Consider the following 22,543-nt stretch of genomic DNA (forward strand, 5'->3'; position numbering starts at 1 on the left):
TTCAATAATTTAATTCCATTGAAATTTTACGAAACTGATAAATGTTCACATGAATATCAAAGCTTTTCATTTCTCCTTCAGATAAAAGTCCGCCCTTTTTTCTTCAAAATTTTTAGATTATTATTAAAGTTATTCGTGCAAAATGTTAAGAATTTAGTTGTATAAGTTTTTCAGATAAACTAATTTTTGTATTAAATTCTTATGGAAAGCGCCGCTCCTCCACGATAGTTTAAATATTAAATATTTTTTTTTTTTTTTTTTTTTGAAAAAAAAGTAACTGAATTTTAAACGTGTTCAAAATAAATAACTATAATTACTATATATGTATTATATTTTCTACTAATTTATCAAAAATTCAACGCACACTCAAATTTTAACTGCAATTTTTTTTTGCTTTAGACAATTTTTTTAACACTAATTTCCACTTTTTTCTATATTTTTATTTTTTTTGTTTACACTTTGCGGTTTTCTTTTTCTACAATCATATGTATATATTTTTCTATGAAATAGTTAGAGCAAGATTTAGTTTTCGTAAATTCATACATTCACTCATTCATTAACATATTGTTTTCTGTTTTGTTTAGGTTTCTCACTTTTTTTCTATTATTTCTACACGTTTTGTTATTTTGTTTTGTTAAAATTCTTATGTTTTAAAAAAAATATATTTTTTTTATTAAATGTTTAGTAGTTAAATGTGTAGTTTATATGAGTCTTGGGTGTTGAAGAGTTTATGAAGAGTGTTTGTTATTAGTTTGACGACTGCTTTCTTTCAACTGAAAGTTTTTCAACAGTTTCAGTTTGTTTATATGAACTCCCATTTAATTTTAACATCTTCCACAATAAGAAATAATGAACGTTGAAAAGAAAATTTAAACCAGAATTGTTTTAAAATTAAGAGTAAAATTCTTTTTCACCTTCTTGTAGTAAAAATTTATTGTAGTTTGATTCTTATACATTTGATAATTGGTTGCTTAAAATTATTGCAACATTTTTAAGAGAATTTTTAAAATTAATGCACATATTTACTATGTAGCATGTGGATAAAACCAATGTGTGCTAAAAAACAACCGGAATTTACTTGTTGTGGTTTTTGAAAGCATCTTGTAGTTTTATAATATTGTTATTATTCGATTATTTAAAAAAACCCGGTTAGTAGTTAAAAAATGCTTATTGTCTTTAGGATTTTTTGAAATTACTTTCAGATTAAAAATATTGTCATGTGACTTTCTAGAATCTTAAAGAAAATTTGATGTGTTTCAAAAAAGTATTTGTTAACCTTTCTATGGCAAAGCAGAAAACATTGGAAAAATCTTAAGTTGAAATTTAAGGGCGTAACAACACTTTTAAAAATTTTACATGAGAGCTTCTGTTGTTATACCATTACTATTTTCAATCAAAAAGTCGAATTTACATTTTTGGTTGTTACGCCTTATTGCATTTCAGGTGACAATATTTTTTTTTTTTTTTTTGTAATACAGCCTTTTGAGGATTTTCAGCATACTTACCCAGCAAAAAAAAGTGTGGAAAAGGATGTAGTTTTTTAATCACAAGCAATAACCCGAAGCGCTTCAATTTCGGGTAAAAAACTTATGAATTTTACATAAGCGTGTCATTGGAGGGATGTTTTTCATTTATAACGACTCTGAACTACATCTAATCTCAGTTTTAGAAGCGGTAAAAAATCCAATAGTATGATGACAAAAATAAAACACATTCACTTAATGACACCCTTATGTAATTTTTCCTAGTTTTTCACCAAACCTTGATGTACTTCAAATGTGTTATTTGTAAAGACTTTTCTGCATATCTTTTCTCATTTTTAACTGAGTTTTCATTTGTAAGGAAATATTTGGTTTATAAAAGTGAATAATATGTAATCGCATTTTTAGATGTGATTAAAATGTAGTTTGTAAATTATGACATTAATTATTTTTTGAATATGACTTCGGTTTAAGTATATTTTGGTCTGGCCAATGAATGCAGCTTTTTGTTGAGATACAAGCATGTTAATCATAATTATGAACTTAAAAGCCCTATTGGGAGGTTCAGTTGTATGGCTTCGTCTCCAGTACCTTAGAAGATTATGTGCCAAATTTCATTGAATTATCTAAAATGTTGCGACCTGTAGTTTGATTACAAGGTTTACAATCCCTGTTCGGAGGTTCAGTTGTATTGATGAAATAGGTGAAGTAATGGACCAATCTTAACCAGGGCATCGTCCCTGGGACAATAGAAGATCATGTACCAAATTTCATTGAATTTTTTTTTCAAAATTGTAGTTTGATAGCAAAGTTTACATGGACGGACCAGGGCATCGTCACTGGGACATTAAAAGATCATGTACCAAATTTCATTGAATTATTTTGAAAATTGCAGTTTGATTACAAAGTTTGCATGGACGGAAGGACAGTTAAATCGACTCAAAATTCAATTCTGTGCCGATTGGTTTATTTTGATGTGGGTATAGTGCGTTATAAATTTCAGCACAAACCCAATATACCATCCCTACACTGAAAAAAATCCATGCCTAATATATACGAAAAATGTCGTACATTGTACGAATCGTTCGTTGTTTCGCACCACGAAATTCTTTCGTAATATACGAAATTGTACGAAATATTTTAGTATAATGCAAAATAATCTTTGAAAAATTAATTTACATAAATTAAAAAAAGTGAGTTTTGAATACATATGGTAAAATTTACCAAATATTAATTTATGCAAATATTTTTGTTCATTTTAAAATAATTTTTCTAATTTTAGTTCAAAATTATTCTCCACACGAATTTTTAATTTTTTTTTTTAAGAAAATAATTCGCGAATAATATTATACTTATTCTTAAATTTTATAAAAATGTTGTTGTTTTATTTAATGATAATTTAATTAATATTTAATTTGGCTAAAATTAAAGAAAAAATATTAGGAAAGGTTTTCGTACTTTCGTAGAAATAGAAAAGGGCTTTATTTAATAATATTTCGTATTATACACTAACTTTTTGTAAATATAGAAGTTACGAAATTTTTTTTTGTAAAGTTGAGCATGGATTATTTTCAGTGTACTAAATTGGTTTAGGGTATAAAAATATTAAAGCATTTAAAAAAAGTAATAACTGATTTCCAGTTTTGATAAACATTTTTGTTTAAAAAATGTTATTAAAATTAAATCACGCTCTAATGGGTAAAATGTGAAATGTGTGCCAACAAATCAATGCCAAAAATCTTATTTAATAACATCACTACTTACTACCTTTAAATTATTAAGTATGCTTTTTCCCGCAATTAGTATATTAATTATTTATAACTTTATTCAAAAACCCTTGTATTGATTTGAAATGTGGCTCCCTCTAACGTATGCTAGCCTCAATGATGTTAAAATTAAAAGCGTTGCGCATGCTCTGTTAAAACAATGAAAAAATATGTCTAAAAGTATGCAATATTTACATATACTTGTCAACTAGTTGTACCCAGTGTGCTTTGCCACACTAAAACAATAGGTTTAAAGTTCCCCATTGAAGTTCTGCCCATTTTAACTAAAATGTTCTGATGGATATTAAAGTTCTTTGTGCAAAATTTGCAAAGTTTTAAGTCCCCTTCAGAAAATGACTTTTACACTCATTATTGGCCTAAAAATTCGAGTATAGCGATGAAAATTGGTATAAGTAAGTTTCTTACGAACCAAAACCTTTAAAACATTTTTTAAGGATCGGTCCATAAATGACCCTACCCATTCTGAAAATGACTTAACTTTCCTCTTTGGGTTCACTTCAGGAAATGACTTTAAAGCTTATTAATGTCTTAAAAATGCGAGTGAAGCGATGAAATGCGACACAAGTAATTTTCTTACATGCCAAAATCTATTCTATTTTTTTTTTTTGGATCGGCCCATAAATGACCCCATATAAGGTCCTCCTCTGCAAATGACTTTAATGCTCATTACTGGCTTCAGAATATGAATGTACTGACGAAATTTGACACACATTAGTTTAATGCTAGCCAAAATCTCTCCGACAAATTTAGCAAGGATCGGTGCACAATTTACCCTACCGCCCATATAAGGTTTCTTTCAGAATATTACTTTAACGCTCATTACTGGTTAAAAAAAGCGATAAAATGTGATGCAAGTAAGTAAGTTCCTCGCGAGCCAAATTGTATGTGGATCAGTTCATAATTGACGCTAGCCCCATATAAGGTCACCTTCAGAAAATTTCTTAAACTGGCTTAAAAATATGAGTTATGAAATTCCCTCCGAATTTCATGTGGAATGTGTCGGTAATTCACCATATCATCATATGACGTATATAAAGGTCATCTTCAGAAAATTACTCATATAACTAAAATATTAATATTTTGTTAGTTCAAAAGAGCTCGGTCCATAATTGATTTAAGCCATATGTTTGATGGTGGATATATGAGATTCGACATGCTAAAAAAAACGTGTGGTGAAGTCAGATCAATAAAAACTACAGTGGTTTAGTTTTGTGTATTTAATTCAAATGCCACACCCCCCATTATTGTTGACGAGGATGTTAAAAATCTTATTTTATTCCACTCCAAGGCAAAAATGTTTATCAATAGCTATGTATTCATTACATAGCTATATTTTCGATATAGGTTTTGCAAATGTTACATAAAAATTACGGATTAGTTGGAAGTGTTCTATTTTGTCAGTCAGGTCCCAATAGTAGTGTAGGAGAGGTTATATGCTCTGATGTAATATACCCAATAATAACATTCGAATTACGGCCACACTCGGGTCCATAACGCTGATCCTTTTGTGATATCAGGAAAAGAGAAGAACGGTAGGCGTATTAGAACACTTCGACCTATATACTCTGGTTTCCTATCCAAACCATTTTGTCGCACGAATAAAGGAATCTATCCTTCGGATGTCAGCATCGAATAGGTCCATTAAATCGTGCAAGACATTGGGTCCTAGCAGATTTATTCTACGCATGGCCCAAGAAGATCACGAGCCCTAATCTACTTGGGCCATGCGAGTGGACTCAATTAACCATCTGTCTTGCGCAAGCTCGTAGAGTTTTTCTCGAATAGTTTGATGCAAACGCATTTACGGCCTTATGCATAATAAAAAACTTACTAGTGACTAACAAGCTGCTAACTATTCCTTATGGGAATTTACACGCAGAAAAACAATAGCAACAAAATAATTAGCAGCTCTTTTTTCATTAGACATAAGACCTACTTATTTGTATGTGATCGTAGTAAGAACTTATGTACCTAACTAGCTATTTGTAGGCAATCGTCGAAGTGTCTACATAAGTCTTACAATTTTTAATTCGATATTTATAGAAATTGCTTTCTTTTTATTTTCATTATTAAACTTTAAATAGAATAAATTATAGATAAATTAAATCTTAACCTAGTAATAAATAATTAAAATTATACGACTATAAGTCTCAGAAATTCTATATATTTCATATGTTTTTCAATATCAATGCACTTTAGCGGTCGCTCTCAAACTTTTAGGTAAACCTAAATTCAAAGATCTGGCATAACCACCATAACCGCTACCACTGTGACCCATATGACCGCCATGACCACCATCTTCATGTGATACTGAATGTGAGTGACTAGATGTGTAAATGGGTTTTGTAACAATTTCATATGTATGAGATTTTCCACCACCACCAGCCAAACTCTTAAGACCTACTACAGCTGCTAGAGTTAAAGCCATTAGGGCTGTCATTAAAGCTTTGCCAGCAATTAAAGCTATACCACCCATACCCATGGCCATAAGGGTGCCTGTAATAGAAGAATATTTATATTTTGTAAATAAAATTCAATTGCTATCGATCTTACCCTTCATCATTAGACCGGCGGCTATTAAAGCTTCCATACCACCTTTCTTGCCAAATTTATCTTTACGTCCTGTTTCGACTAGAGAACGAGCTTCCTCTATGGTATGATCATCAATAAGTTTAAAACGTAAATAATGAGTTTGTAAGAAATTATTGACTTTATTGATAATGTAACCATTTAAACGGGCATCTGGATCGTTGGGGTAACTGCGAGCAACCTCTAGAATGAGAAACAATAGGTTAACAGACAAGAACACAGAGTTTAATGTTGACAACGTTGCGTAGTCAATATTACATATTGTTGTCGGTTAACGGATGTTATTGAAAAATTATAAACACTTTGGTGTCAATTTGATACCAGGCGTGTACATTTATTTTTCTGTGTAGAACCTATTTTTTCAATCTGACAATTTTACGAAGAATATTCCCCACAATATGTATATGTATATGTTATAAAGAGTGTACTTGATTATGTAGATTGAAGTGAATTCTGAATATGAAATCTTACCAGCCATCAATTCCGATGTTTTTATTTCCTTTGCCTCTGGATCTTTAACCACACTGATACCATTTAACAAACGTAACTCCTCGCGTTCCGTAAGACGTTCTAATAGTCTTACAAATTCAAGTTTTAAACACATCCAACTAAAAGAACTTTTACATTCTTCCAAAGTTCGTTTCAATTTACTGCCACCTTCAACATTTCTAACGTTTCCCGTATTTGTCATTGATCTTGCCGTAGTAGTCAAAACATCCTTAGCAGATGGCGAAGATGTCGATGATGTAGATGTCATAGAAATATTTGTTGTATCTATGGATGCTGACTCCGCCAATTTAAAATACAACAAAAAAACGCCCAAATAAAATAAATATTCCAAAGTTTTGCATGTCTGCATTTTAAATAACAAATGCTGATTATGATCTTGACAATGTTTAGATTTAAGAGTTAGAAATAAAACTAATATACTTTGTTTTATGACAATTTCTTTATATACCAGTAACTCTCAGTTGTATATTTGAAATTTTCAAAAATGTAACATTACAAAAAATGTCTTAATTATATGGCCAGCATAATGAGCTGACAATATTTGTGGTCAAAATTCTTTATTTGTTTTTTCGTCATTTTAATTGTTTCAGTAGAGGAGAATCTCTCTGTTTTCTATAGTTTTTCTACTTATTTTTATTGTTTGTACGAAAGTTTTCATCTTGAATTCACTCAAGTGTAGCAATATTTGAATAGTGAAAAAACGTCACCACATAATGTTTTTTTTGTAATATTTCAATAGCGAGATACATTTAGAGCTAGTGACAAAAGAAAGTAAAACTTTTTGTTTTTTTTTTTTTTAATATATGATAGGCCCACCCCATTGTCACTTTCCCTGGAAAAGCAACTGACCATTGCTAACATATTTTTTGGTTTTGAAATATATAGTTAAAATATTCTTATATTTTTATTTTAATATATTTTAGTTGTAACTTCAACATTAGCCATCACTGTGGGAAAAAATTTTGTTGAGTTTCAATCGCTTTTAGTGATATTTGGTGTGTTTTTTTGTTGAACATATGTTTAACATTAACAGCTTAATTACAATCAAATTAATTTGTTGACATTTTAAATAAATTAATTAATTTTCTCATGTGCGCCTTAATTTAAAAACAGCAATAATTACTGCAACAAATATCAACTAGTAATACATTAAACAACAAATTGTAGATATTTTAACGGTTAAAATAATTTTGCAAAATATTTATAAGAAAATATTTCAATTCTTTACTGTTGTAAATATCAAATAAAATATTTTAGATAACGTCTAACACACAAAATTTGATACGAACCAAAAATTAAAAGACTCAAGCTAGAGGTTAAATGAAGCAAAACTGCGTTGATCCTGTTTCCTTGTAAAAGAACTTAAAAGTTTTAAAAGTACATTTTTAAAAAAATATTTTAAAATACTTGAACTGATCAAGCAATACTGTATATGATGCCAAGAGAACTAGAAAAGTTGGGAAATATTTTGTATATTTTTTTATGCTGCCAGAATCAAAAAATGTTAAAAGCGCGTTCAAAAATTTTAAGAAAAATAATAAATATTAAACAATAAACATTCTAAAATATATTTTCGACATATTTTTGTTCTGGTAGTAAAACATAAAATATGAGCGTTGCCGACCATATGATACTCTACACTAGTTATGAATATTAAATGTGATTTATTTTTCATAATAAAGCATTTATCTTCAATATTACATTGTACATGTATCGGAACATTTAAACAATTTTTGGATGAAAAACTAATTTTCTGAAAGAGGCTTTATATGGGGGTTAGGGGCAAATATGGATCAAGCCTTATAAAATTTTATGAATATATTTATATTTACATAAAATTTTATTGTGCTAAATTTCATCGCGAAATTTGTTTTTATAAGTTAATTTTGGACATTTAAATAATTTTCTGAAGGGGACTTTATATGGGAGCTAGGGTCAAATGGGGGCCGATCTTTATGAAATTTGGCAGGGTCATCAATACTTCTATAAAACATAGTTATAAAAGCAAGGTTTTATACCAATCGGGTAATCTAAACTGTGGAGATCAAATATTCTCGTATAGACTTTTACAAGAACTAAGTTTGCAAAATGTATCTAAAAGTAGATTTCCCGTTTTACCCTTTTTTAGCACCTCTTTCTTCTCAGTAAAATAGCAAACATTTTATTTTAAAAATATTACAGTCATTAATTAAATACGTATATGTCAATAAGTAGAAAGAGTTATTATTATCAAATTTGCACAAAAAAGAAAATAATTGTGAATAAAGTGTCCGGTATGTTAGTGGTCAGTGTTCTAGTCGGGAAGATCGGAGGTGGTGGGTTCAATTCCCAAATGAGGCAATGGTAAAGGAGCGCGAATTTGAGGCATATACAACCTCCTTTCAAACTAACTAACTGTGGATATAAGTCAAGTTTATTAATAAATCTATTGGATCTTATTTTTTTTTAATAATTCTATTCCCATTTTCTCAATGTCTGGTTATATTTTATGTTATTTTTTCCATACATAAACTATTTTAACCAGCAGAATATATGTTCAATGAAAACCGGGGGTTGAAATAACGGGGCTTAAAACTGTGATATTTGGTTGTCAGATCTTACAACGTTGGCAGTGTAATATACAAAAATGTCTAACAATCGTTTGAACTTAAAATTTTTCTTTTGCAAGGCAAAATTAGTAAGTTAACATTGTTATACACTGTTATACATTTTCCACACATTTTACTGCTAACGTTGTAAGATCTAACAATGCGTATACATAGCCTTATTTTTTATACCCTATACCACTTTAGTGGGGAGGGTATACGGGGTTTGTTCTGATGTTTGTAACGCACATTAATATTAATATTGGTCCTATATTCACCTTAAAGTATACCAATCGGCTCAGAATCATTTTTGAGGTGATTTAGCTATACCCTTCCGTCCAAGTAAATTTTGTAATCAAAATACAGGTCGCAATTTTGAAGATAATTCAATGAAAGTGGTACATGATCTTCTATTGTCCCAGGGACGAAGTCTATTGAAAATGTTTAAGATCGGTCTATTATTTCACCTATCCCCCATACAACTGAAACCCCTTGTAATCAAACTAAAGGTCGCAATTTTAGAGATAATACAATGAAATTTGGCACATAATTTTTTATGGTACCGTAGACGAAGCCTGTTGAAAATGGTTAACATCGGTCCATTATTTTACCTAGCCCCATACAACTGAACCCAACGAATAGGGCTTTTAAGTTCATAATATACTCATATCTCGACAAAAAGCTGCAAAAACCAAGTTCTATACAAGATTTGATGACCCTCACTAATTCCATAATATTAGGTCCTCATATGACCCTAGCCCCTATGCAAAGCCCCCATCAAAATTTCACTAAATGTTCATAATTTTATTCAACAATAAACGGCTTATGTATATATATCTGAGGCAAAGTATAATTCAACTTAAATGCTTTATTACGGCAACTAAATCACATTATATTTTTGTAAAAGATGTAGGGTATTATAGGGTCAGCCTCGACCGACTATAGTTTTTTACTTGTTTTAACCATAGCTGTAAAATAATGATTAATAATCGTAATCATTATTAATTAGATTATTTATAGGTAAAATTAATGATTAATTAACGATTATTTTCAATTTTTTTAATTAATTGCTGATTACTATTAAAAATAATCTAAAAACAATCAGGGATTAATTGCAATTGATGAAAATAATAAAAAAACAAAATTAATCAAAAAATTAGTTGATTATTTTTAAGGATTAATTTTAATTAATTTTGATTATTTTCCATATATTTAGTATAATTTTCTCCCAAAAAAAGCTCTAAGAAAAATTTAATTATTTTTCCGGCAATCCGCTAAAAATTACGTATTTTTGAGATCCATTTCTAAAAATTGCAGTAATTTTTTCTAATATCTTTCACAGAAAAAATTAAAAATGAATTTCAATTATGAAATTGCTCATATTAATTAAAAAAAGTTTTGATTTTGCCCTAATCATCAAAATGATACTATTGATTAACTGAAAATTAAAAATGTTAATTGGAAAAAACTTGGCAAAAATTTCAATTAAAATAGTATTATTGTAATTAATTCGTTTAATTAGAACTGGTGGCATATTTTAAATACGTCTTTAATGAATTCGATTAAATTAATTATCAATTAAAGAAAACTTAGAAACACGTTTGAGAAATCTTGCTCAAAGTTTACCTTGTGTTAAGTCCACTGGTTTTTTTAAATCATTAGGGATATAATGCTTCTAAATTAGCATTCCATCCCACAAAATATCTAAAAGACACAATATTAAATTGCGTACACATATTATTGAATGAGAACTTTTTTACTTACGTAGGTCCACATAACAGAGATGAGTAAATTCCCGTCCATTTTGTGTTTGAATTGAAATAACAAAATTTTTTATAAAATGAAAAAATTCTTTTATGCAAAAGTTTTAAACTGTTTTTTCTTTTTCATTTTATTTTTACAAATGTCAAAATATTAAAAATTTAAAAAATTTAAAAAGCAATTAAAAAAAATAAACACATTAATTAAAAATATAATTAAATTAAAATTTAATACTGATTAACGTCTTTATTGAAAAAAATTACTGAATATTTTTTTCTGTGTTTTACTGAGATCAAAATTTTCAATCCAAATAAACTTGATAAATATATTATTTTCAATAAAACAGTCATATTATCGAATACTGAGTAACTTGAAAAACAGTGTTTCATTACACGTAATGTAAAAAGATAGAGAATTATACCAAATATATTGAAATTAATCAAAAATAATCAAAATTAATCCTTGAAAATAATCAAATTAATTATTTGATTAATTCTGATTATTTTTGATTATTTTCATTAGTTTTAATTAATCCTGATTATTTTTAGATTAATTTTAATCGTAATCAATTAATAATCAGAAATTTTATACCAGAAAATTAAATTACGATTATTTTTAAAAAATAATTTAATTGATTATTAATAGTAATCGAAATTTTACAGCTATGGTTTTAACATATATTTGTTATGTTAACATTTTTTATTTTTTTTTTATTTAATTTTAAATTTTAATATAGTTTTTAACTTTTTATGTTGATTTATTCTATGAATATAGTATATTTTATTTTGTTAATTCTTTTTAATTTTTACTTATTATACTGGTTTTCTAGATAAAAAAATCGTTTTTTGCTTTTAAATGCTAATGTTTTTATACCAATTTTAATATTTGATTTCTTTAAAATCAAGAAAGTCAAATAACCTTTTAAATAGATTTTAATAAATATTTGTTATATTAATTATTGTTTAAATAAAAATAAAAAGACCAAATAATTTTTAATGCTTTTTAATGAATTTTTATTTTATTCAATTTGCTTTGTCATTTTTTTTTTTAATTTTTTTAATAAATATTCTTTGTTTTTATTTTTGTTCTTTTATAAATACTTAAAATTAATGAAAATAAATTATTATGCGTATTTGGTTTCCATTTAGAGCTTTTAATCAAAATTGAAAACAAAATTGTTTTTCAAAGATGATGAATAATTTTAAAGAAAATAAAAATAATAAAATTTTCCTTTTAAATATGAAATACAACCTGAGTTCTCTATGTACAAAACAAGTTATAAATTAATAAATAAATTATTAAGAAAAAAACATTTAATACATAAATTATAAAAGACCTAGAATTTCAATAAATAAAATCGTAGAAAATTTTACATTTTCGCAAAGCAATTTTGCTTTCAATCGGGAAGCTTGGAAGGTATTTATGGGATGAATGTTGGTTGCATGTGATGATACAAAAATAAATTACTTTTTTTAATGATGAATTTTTGTTCTAGATTTTTTTTGTTAACCCGGAACAATTTGCTATGAACCGAGAAGCTTTGTCCAAAATAGCCATTGGTCGTTTTGTAGAGTGGGGGAGGAGGGTTGTGTGGTAGAGGAAATTTTTTGGTTTTATAGATAAAGATTTTTTGGTTTAAAGCATCTAATTAAATAAATTAATTAAACTAAATAAATTATTTTATGTTGACTAAATTCTAAAACTAATCAAAATTTAGTTTTTGGTGGAAAATGAGAAAAGGATAGTATAGTGATGAAGACTTAGAAGTAAAAGAAATATAGTTGAAGATAGCAAGAAAGGATAGTTAGAAGAAAAGATTTAAAAGCTCAGAGATTGAGAAAGTGACAGTTTAGAAAGGTTGAGCCAAACCGTAGTGGTTGTAGGCCAAATCAGAAGCAGCAGCTTGACCATTACGGTTCCAGTCGGAATGGACAATTTCAGCGTTCAAGGGACTGCCGGTAATGTAAGCGGTGGTGATGTGTTCCTTTTTCTTGCCCAACAAATCCTTGAAGAAAGTGGCACCTAAAATAAGAATGAAAATATTTAAATTAATGATTAGAAGTGATAAGTCAGACATAAAACTTATGTGGTGAAATACTTACCAGCGAAGAAAAGAGCCAAGAAAGAGATGGCCAAACTCTTGAGGGAGATGAACTTGATGATCATGAAGAGAACCTTAACGATGACAGCCTTCTTCAATTTCAAAGCCAAGAGCAAAGGCAACAACATTTTCTTCATTTTCTTGCTGCGGGGTTCTGTTAAAGAAAAAACAAATGAAAAAGTTAGATTTTAATATAAGCCTTAAGTTATGCTTTAGTTTTAGGCTGGCTTTAAGGAAAGTGTTGTTGGTTTTGAATTAAAGCTTTTACTAAGTAACGTTTTTTGAAGCTTGATTTTCTATTTAATTTTAATATATATGTTTTATTTATTGTTGTTATTGTTGAGTTTAATGGTAGTTTGTAATTTGAAAAGCAATAATTTGAAGTGTGAGTGTATTCAAGTGTCGTTTATTGCCATTTGTCATGCTTTTTGGTAGTTTAATTTGTTTATTATTTAATATTTAACTTTTAATTAAATGTTTTTCTTTATGTAAAATTAAATAAGATAAATTTCACTTTTTAAAAATATTTTTAAAATTATATGACACATTACTCAGATATGTGATAATCAGGTGTAATTATTAAAAAAAACTATTAAAGATGGAATAGAATAGGAAAAAAATGTTGGCCAATTATCACTTACATTAAACAATTGCTTTGGAAATAATTTCCATAATATTTTCTTGCTTTTGCTTTAATCTAATTCCTAAACAATTTTGTATAAATTTTGTTTATTTTTTTTTTAATGTGTTCACACAACACATTGTAGGATTACGTGCCAATTTTTAAAGATTATTATAAATTTTTTTGTGTTCATAGAGAAAGTCTTAAAAACACAAAAAATACCCATAGAAGCAGGCATAAAGACGACACATCAAGTATTTACAACATGTGTCAGTAAGGAAAAAAGGTTGGTTTGTTTTAGTGTCAGACTGAATGAGGCAAAAACAAAATTTGTTTTTTCATAAAAATACGTGAGTAGATTTTTGAAAAAAAATTAATTTTGAAATTAAATATTGAGTTAATGAAAGTGAACTGCGAGAGGCAAAAACAAAGTGTTACGAAAACTCATTACAAGTCTAGAAAAGGAAGTTTGAAATTTTTGATTTGATTTGAGAGCCAAATGTTAGATATTTGCATGAAGAAATGTTTAAAAATTTTTTTATTTGTTGTTTTTATAAAAATTCCAAGACTTTCACAAAAGTCTTATAAGGAAATACTCAAAGACGTAATATTCAGTTATTGAGCTAAATTATTAAATGTATAATTAAATATTCGAAAATATTGTCAATAAGCTATAAAAGCTATTTTAGACAAGTGGGAAGATTGTTTATTTTTAAATTGTTTACACTTAGAAAACTTTGATGAGTGTTTCATTTAAAATGTTTAAAAATTTTCCTTTAGTTTTTCCTAATCCTTGTGATTTTTTTAGCTTAAAAGCTTAATATTTAATAACTTTCTAATAGCTTCGCATACAAGTTACAAGTTTAAGAATTATTAAGATTTTTTGAGTTTATGTTGAAATTATTTAAAAGCTTTTAGGTTTAAGCTATATCAGGAAATATTCTTTAAAGTAAAAAACATAAAGTTTAAAGCTTTAATAAAATGTAAACTTTGAATTAGCTTTAAAGGTTTTTTTAATGAAAAGCTTTTAGCTTTTGTAAAGTTTAAAGTTTTAATAAAAGGTAAATTTTGAATTAGCTTTAAGAGATTTCTTTTAATAAAAAGCTTTTAGCTTTTGTAAGGCATTTTAATTTGAATATTTTGATTTCACTTTATAGTACTTTGTTTTTTATGTATAATTTTTAACTCACCTTCCATGGCGCGACCATTGAACTCATCTTCTTCCTCTTCGTCGGTATCGGGGAAGGAGAAGTTCAATTGGTGAGATTGCAAGTAACGTTCAGCGCGTTCTTCGAAGGATTCAACAGCTTTGTTGGAGGCACCGAAAGCACGACCGGTTTCAACACGTTCAACACGAAGACCACCAAACAATGGCACTGATGGTTCAGCATCGATCTTATTGATCATGTTAACTAAATCCTTTTCATTGGTATCCTGTTTGGGCAAAGCGACAGCACTGCACACAAAGGTGGCAACAAATACAACACAAACGATTTTAGAATACATTTTTTTAATTTAATTTATTTTTCTTTTTAAAGAATATTTAATTTTTTTCTTTTGGTTTGTCGTTCGTTTATACGATCCTTGACTGATTTGGTTGTTTTTTTTTAGTTTATAATAAACTTTCTTAGCACTACACACCACACAACAGTTGGCTTTGAATGATGGAAATGTTTTGTGATTGATGAAGTGTCCACCATGGGTATTTATAATGCGATGACACTTTCGACTATGTTCAAAATCAAATTCACAAAAATTATTATAGTGAATATACAAAAACGACAATATGTATGAAAACTTTTTCCATATGCCCAAATATGTCTGTCTGTCCGTGTTTAGTAAGTCTTTCTTGGTCTTCAAATTTGCTAAACACTCACAAACAGTAGTTGTTTTCGTAGTTGTGTGTATGTGTGTGTGTGTGCGCAATACCTTTAAGAATGTATAGTAAGTTTCGGTTTTTGAATTAATTTATTCAAAAACCAAAAATAATCAATAAGTAACAACAACAAACACAATTATAAAATATTTTTCACTGCATTATTTAAAATTTATTCAAATTTTATAAAAACAACAACTAGGCAAAATCCAAAAAAAAACAACTCATACATTTAAACATTTCTCTTATGTCGTCAATGTTTAATAGTTGTAGACAACTTCTTTTACTAACAATTTAAAATAACGGCCAATACTAGAGACTAATTCGTACACAGACATACATAAATATTCAAATAAAATAACAACTACAAGTACAACAGTTTACAATTACAACAATTATTCATTGGCCATAATGATAATCTTTACAAAATGTATGGCCAAAAACAAAAATGTTATCATAGAAGAGAGATGGACAGACAGTAGTAAGTAAAATCAAACTGACGGACGTACGTCACTTGTTGTTACCAAATATCGTTAACCACGTTCCACAATTTCAAACGAAAGGGAAGTCTATTTCATTTACTATTATTATTGTAGTTGTTGCATTTTTGTAACTGCTTCTTTAAAGTTAACAAACAAAATATTCATTGTTTAGCCAAAAACAACAAACCAAAGTTTTATACACACTCATTATTTAAATGTCCTATATTTTGTTTACAACAAAAAAAATTTCTTTCATCAATATTGAAAAGCCTGTCCGTCCCCACCGCCAACTCTACAGGTTTTTTGTCTGTCCCCCTAATCAATCAATATTCTAGTCATATATATTTTTTTCCATTTCCAATTTAATTTTATTGTATTTTATTTATTTTCAATTTTAGTTAAATGTGCCATTTCGTTTTGTTGTTCTTCCTCATCGCGTCTTCTTTGCCTCTTTGTAGGCGTTCTAAATATTTTAAATGTTGTACATATTTTTTTTTATTAAAAAATACTTCTTTTTACTACTTATCGGTATTTGTTTGCCATGTTTGGTTCTTGAAAACGGTAGTTTTTTGTCTTGCTTAACGTTTCTTTTTTTTCTGATTTTAATGTTCTAACTGGCCTATATTTTGTTGGTGTTCTTACGCACCAGCCGTGCATAGTATTCACTTTCAATTTCATTTCATTAATAGTTTTGTTAAGTTTTAATTGAAAATCATAATGTTTTTTTCTTAAGGTAACTAGGAAGGAAGTAGTAATTTTTAAGCAGTTATTATATTTTTAGATGATTTTCTTTGTAAGGTTTTTTTAATTTATCTACTTTTGTTTATTGCTATGCATGTAAATAATATCTTTTCAATTATCAACACATTCCAGAGAATATATTTAAAAATTACGATTGGAAGCATGTTCATATTTTAACTTATTCAAAAAATGACAATAATCTCTTAAACAAAAGTTGAAAACATTCTAATGCATTTTCCTAATGAACCTCAAGTCCAATTTGCGTTGAATTACTTTTCTAAAGAGACTTTTAAATTTTATTTCAATAAAATCCCAGTTTTTGACAACAGAGTTCTAAATATTTTCCAAAAAAATTTGTATGTATATGAGGACCGCAAAAGAAAGCTTAAACTATTGCCTTTAAGAGCTTTGTGATTACCAGGGAAACCAAAATATGCAAATGCATTTTTTTGTGGTGGATAATATTTACACGTTTCAGACCAAAATATTGGCATCGATTTTTTAGAGCATATTTCTGCATATTTTACCCATAAGAGCATAATTTAGCATGATTAGACTTTTGTAGCATATTTAAGGCATATTTTCATGCTTTTAGAGCATATTTTACTTTATTAGAGCATATTTGATCTTTTTCGCTCTAGTTTTTTTATATTTGTGTATTTAAACAAATTTTTTCCTAAAAATTTAATCTTATTTTTTTTAAATTAAAAAAAATTAATTTTATTTTTTTTTAATATCTTAACAATTTTTCAGTTTTGTTTGTAAAATTTAAACAGCAGTAATTTCATAAAACCGTTTATTTTATATTTTATTACACCGATCCTTTTTAATCATTTAAAAAACTTTTAACGATAATTATAATATAACAACTTTGATTAAAATATTAGTTTACAAGCTATGAGTATAAGTGAAAGAAATGTGTCAAACTTTGTGCTTTGAAATTTGTTTTTTTGGGCCATCAAATGACTTTATGTTATGTATTGGTGGTTTGGACGTAAAACGGAATTGTATAATTGATGAATCAATTATCAAAATCTTGTAGCATTTTCAGTCTTGTTAAGCTTTTCTATGTTAAAAAATAAACAGAAAACTTATTTTTGTAGCAAATTTTAAAAGCATATTTAGAGATTTTTACTGCATATTTTAAGCGTTTAAAACTTGTTAGAGCATATTTTCGGTTTCCCTGGTGATTAGTAGGACATACAAATAAACAAAATTTTAACTCCAATAGCTAAGTTTTTAAGTTAAAATATTATTTTTTCCCACATGCCGCTTGCATTCCACTAAGTGACCACAAAGCTCTCAAAGAAAATAGCTAAGCTTTCTTTTGAGAAAAAAATACAAGAAAAACGTTTATTTTGGAGAAAATTAAGTAATAAAAATTAAAGAAAATTGTATTCTTGAGTTAATCGCATACGGGACTATAAAGTCCTTCAAGTAAATTGTATAATTTACCTTTAAACAAAAAAGGTCTATTAAAAAAAAATAATTATTTAAAAAAATTAATAAATATTTTTAAAAAATTTATTTTTTTTTTTTTTTTTTGAAAAAATTGAAGAAATTGCTCCTTTGGGAGCTAAAACCATTAGATGAAATGTCCAACTTTGACCCCCTCTCGGGCAGTTCATGACCAATTGAGCTGATAAAAAATTATCCAAATCGGAAAACATCGATTTTTAAAATTGGGTGACTTGACACGAAATTCTCTTTATATAAAAGAGTCACGTTACTGACTGACTGATTCATTATTGCCACCAAGAATCATAAAATCATAAACTTAGAAGGAATTTTTGGTTATTTTATATTTGGGGGTAAAAAAGGGGAAAAGGGAAAACAGGTTTTCTTAATTATCTTATACGATATTCGTGATACAAGAATTTTCTTAAAAGCGTATATATCTACTCTTAAAAATAGTAGATGGGTAGTTTTTTTTAAAGGGTGAAAATGTTTTAAACCTTTGTACATTCGGGTGACCCGATATGTAGTGGGCTAGCCTTTAAGTCTGGAGGTTGTGGGTAAGATTCCCATCAGAGACTTTGGTCTGCTACACTTTAACGGGTGTATGGTCATCGTTACCCTTTTTGATTAGAATATCGTACTTTTTTAAACTAGCAAAACTTTTAGTTTTTATTGATTTATACGTATATGGATGGAAAATGTAATATTTTTTGAAATAAAAAGTTTGCCTTTTTACTGGGGAGAAAAAAAGGACAAAAAAAGGGTAAAACCGGGAAACCCACTTAACAAAATTTTATAAAATGATAAAAAATTAGCTTATTTACACAAAACAATATTTTGGAACTCGGATACTATTGCATACATATAAAGGACCAAATACAGGTCGTTGTTTCATTTGGTACCCCTTGGTACTTTTTCATTCTTGAAATGGTACCTAAGTACGTACTTAGAAAAAATTTTAACAAATAGTATCATTTAATTTTAAATCCCTGTTATGTTTTTTAAATAGATCAACGACCAAATTATCCTAACCTATATACATATAGCAGATTTAAACTAATCAAATAAAAATAAAACTTAAATTTTATTTCTTTTTAAACATTTTTAAAAACCATATCAAATGCACATTATAAACGAATGTATGTATTTGATTTGAATTAACAGCATTCAATGTGTTACCATTAATGACACAAATGATTTCTATAACAACTAAGTACAACAAACATTATCATTATTGAATGAATACAAAAATTTCAATATCAATGTATTTATGAACATAAGAAGTCATTTATAAGTTAAGCACGTTTGGAAAAAAATTTCAAATATTAAAGAAATGCTCACATCATATCATACATATGTACATTTATGTCTTGAGAATAAATACCCCAAAATATTTATTTAATGTTAATATGTATACTTAAAGCGATGAAAGAAAGTTAATTTCAAATGTCATTATATATATAGAAATTTATCTAATTTATCTACTAATATGTAAACGAGTATATTGGAAATTTTATATTTAAAATAAAAAAGCCAATGAATTTTTAGTGTTTGTATATTAGTTTATTAAGATTTTAATTTAAGTCAAAAGATAAAAATGTATTTTTTTTAATAGAAAAATATTCTTAATTTGTTTTGTACAACTATGTAATTGAAATATTTTGATTCAAGTATTAAATTGATAATCAATAACTGTCATTTTGACACATTCATTGTATGACTTACTATTTGCCGGTCTGTCAGGCCTTCTTAAACTAATTGTTTTATTTGACGAATTTGTGTGTCTGAATGATGAAATATGAGCTGCTAGACATTAAAAGACACATAAATTAATACTCGACGTATATCAAGAGAAATACCATCATGTCGCTTGAAATACATACGTATTTATGCTGTAATTGTTTGTGTTATTAAATTATTATTGAAATAAAGTTTCATTTTCTTTCTATTATGATTGAATATCAAAATATTATATAGTAATAAATAAGTTTCTGTCGAATTTCTTGTACTCTGCTATAGTTTGAAAATTGAGTTTTTTTTCCGAAAATTTTCATTTCAGGTTACTTTTCTTTATTTATTTCACGAAATCATACGAAATCTTAAAGAAATACTTTGAAATTATAAAAATCTACTGTTAACAAACTTTTTGACTCTCATTGGCAACCTTACGCCTGGCACATATGCTTTAAAATTTTCCAGTATAATCACAACCCCTGATATATGCAATAAAGTATTAAAGACCATATTTATTGTGTGTGTTTGCAGTCAACACCTTAATAATTCAACAATTCTTATATTATAGGTGTAGCTCATTTTAGCACAGGTGTTTTCCCAAAAATAAAATACTGTTATGAATTTTTTGTTGTCAACACAGTTATTTTTTCGTTTGTTTTTTTTTCTTTAGATTTAGAAATTTACTTATAATATGATGTATGCGTTATTGTACGTGAATAAATTCATATTTAATTGGGTAATTTTTTATTGCTTTTTTCTGTGTGTTATATTTTGGTAATTTAAGAGACGCACAATAAATATTTATTGAAAAAGTTAATTGTCTCTTAGGGAAAATTATGTGAGTTTAAGGAAAGTTTTGCTTGTATGATTTAACTAATCATGAAACTTGCTAACTAACAGTGTGGTCCAATTCTTAGTTTCTTTTTTTTTTTATTTCAACACTAATATATTTTTTTCTATTAATCAAACTATCAATCATTATGAAACCTTCGGATAAATATATACATATGTTACTTTATGCTTGAACAACCTGGGGAAAATAAGTATCGAAAACTTACTTTTAAAGTGAGTGCTGAGGTGCAAAAATTGTGCGTTTAAGAAAAAAAGTTATTTTATGTAATTGTTTTGAGGAAGTTTGATGAAAGATTCATAATACTGATTTGCTATTGGTTATTATCAGGACAAGGATTTCGCATGTTTTTAGTCAGTAACTCAAAATAACTTAACTATTTTTATACCCTTCACTTTCGTGAGAAGGGTATATATAAGTTTGTCATTCCGTTTGTAATTTCTATAATATAATTTTCCGACCCTATAAAGTATATATATTCTTGATCCTTATAGATAGCGGAGTCGATTAAGCCATGTCCGTCTGTCTGTCCGTCTGTCTGTCTGTCTGTTGAAATCAGTTTTTAGAGGACCCCAGATATCGGCGATGTCTGAATCTTCAATAATTCTATTAGACATGCTTTCGAGAAGATCGCTATTTAAAATCAGCAAAATCGGTCGGTAAATAACGGAGATATGAGCAAAAATCCGAGACAACCTCTGAAAATTTCATCAAAAAATTGTTAAAAAAGCAACAAAAACACTAAAAACACTGTACATAGAAAAAGATGTACACGTGTGTGTGTAGATGAATTTGGTTTTATTCAGCTGTGTATTTTTTGTATGTTTGGAATTCAAACATACAAAGTATACACAGCAAAAAAATATGATTTGCATTTTTTGTTAAAATAAAATAATTTTCCCTTTTGTTTTGCAAATATATTTTTTGATGAATAGAAAAAAAAGTATTTAAAACGTTTTCAATTATATCAGAGTAGATTGTGAGTTATTGTACAATAATTTTTATGCGAATAATGTAAGTTTGAAATTTAAAACACAAATTTTTTCCAAGTGCTTTTTAAAACAATTTTTTTTACGATAAACAAAAACAAAATCTACGTCTCGTCAATGTTTACCAGCAATGAATCAGAGGTCGAAGTCGACCGGCTTCGAGTCGGAGCTTAGCCGCCGCCGAACTATATTTAGTTGCTTGAGCCGCCGCCGAAACATTCGGCTTAAATCGACTCAAATTTTTTTAATGTTTTTATTAACTAGACTGTAAGATCAATTATGTTTAAAATACACTATGGTGAAGGGTATATAAGATTCGGCACAGCCGAATATAGCACTCTTACTTGTTCTTTTTCGATATAAATAAATTGTTATAAAATGGCATCGATTTGTTGTTGCAAATTTTGGCATATTTTGTTATAAATGTATAAATTTGATACTTTTCTTTAAATTGCATATATTTTGCATATTTGTAACAGTTTTATTGCATATTTGGCATATTTTAAAATTTTTCTAACAAAAGCCGTGTTTTCTTTTCTTTGTATTTAATATTTATACCCTACACCACTATAGTGGGGAGGATATTATGCGTTTGTGCTGATGTTTGTAACACCTTAAAATATTGGTCCTACACCCACCTTAAAGTATACCATTTAGCTATGTCTATCTGTCCGTCCGCCTGTCTGTATGTCTATGTAAACTTTGTGCGCACGCAATTTTCAAGATTTGATGAAGATTGGCACATACACTTCACTAACAGGGCCTTTGAGCTGATAATTTTGTTTAATGTTCTATTATGTCGAGAGAAATATGCAAAACTTATTTTTATAGAACTTTAAATGACACTACCGATTTTTGTAATGATTGGACCTCATTTGACCCCTAGCCCTAATTACAAATCAAATAAAAAAGTTATATTCAGTGTTACTGCCAAACAATTTTTAAACTTCACCTTGCATGCTTATATTTGTGAATGA

At 27.7% G+C, this 22,543-nt stretch overlaps 2 protein-coding genes across 2 annotated transcripts; both read right to left on the reverse strand.

Annotated features, from left to right (window-relative positions):
• Positions 1–5,453: 5,453 nt before the first annotated feature.
• On the reverse strand, positions 5,454–6,716 carry LOC111684377. Its single transcript, XM_023446533.2, has 3 exons — positions 6,329–6,716; positions 5,822–6,040; positions 5,454–5,764 (listed from the first exon to the last, which is right to left on the reverse strand). The coding sequence occupies exons 1-3, from the start codon at positions 6,714–6,716 to the stop codon at positions 5,454–5,456; spliced, it is 918 nt and encodes a 305-aa protein (XP_023302301.2).
• A 5,030-nt stretch (positions 6,717–11,746) lies between these two features.
• On the reverse strand, positions 11,747–15,112 carry LOC111684237. Its single transcript, XM_023446373.2, has 3 exons — positions 14,627–15,112; positions 12,816–12,968; positions 11,747–12,735 (listed from the first exon to the last, which is right to left on the reverse strand). Exons 1-3 carry the CDS (start codon positions 14,940–14,942, stop codon positions 12,563–12,565), a joined length of 642 nt encoding a protein of 213 aa, XP_023302141.1. The 5' UTR covers positions 14,943–15,112; the 3' UTR covers positions 11,747–12,562.
• Between the last annotated feature and the right edge of the window lie 7,431 nt (positions 15,113–22,543).

This window comes from Lucilia cuprina, chromosome 4 (genome assembly GCF_022045245.1).
Source record: "Lucilia cuprina isolate Lc7/37 chromosome 4, ASM2204524v1, whole genome shotgun sequence".
NCBI lineage: Eukaryota > Metazoa > Arthropoda > Insecta > Diptera > Calliphoridae > Lucilia > Lucilia cuprina.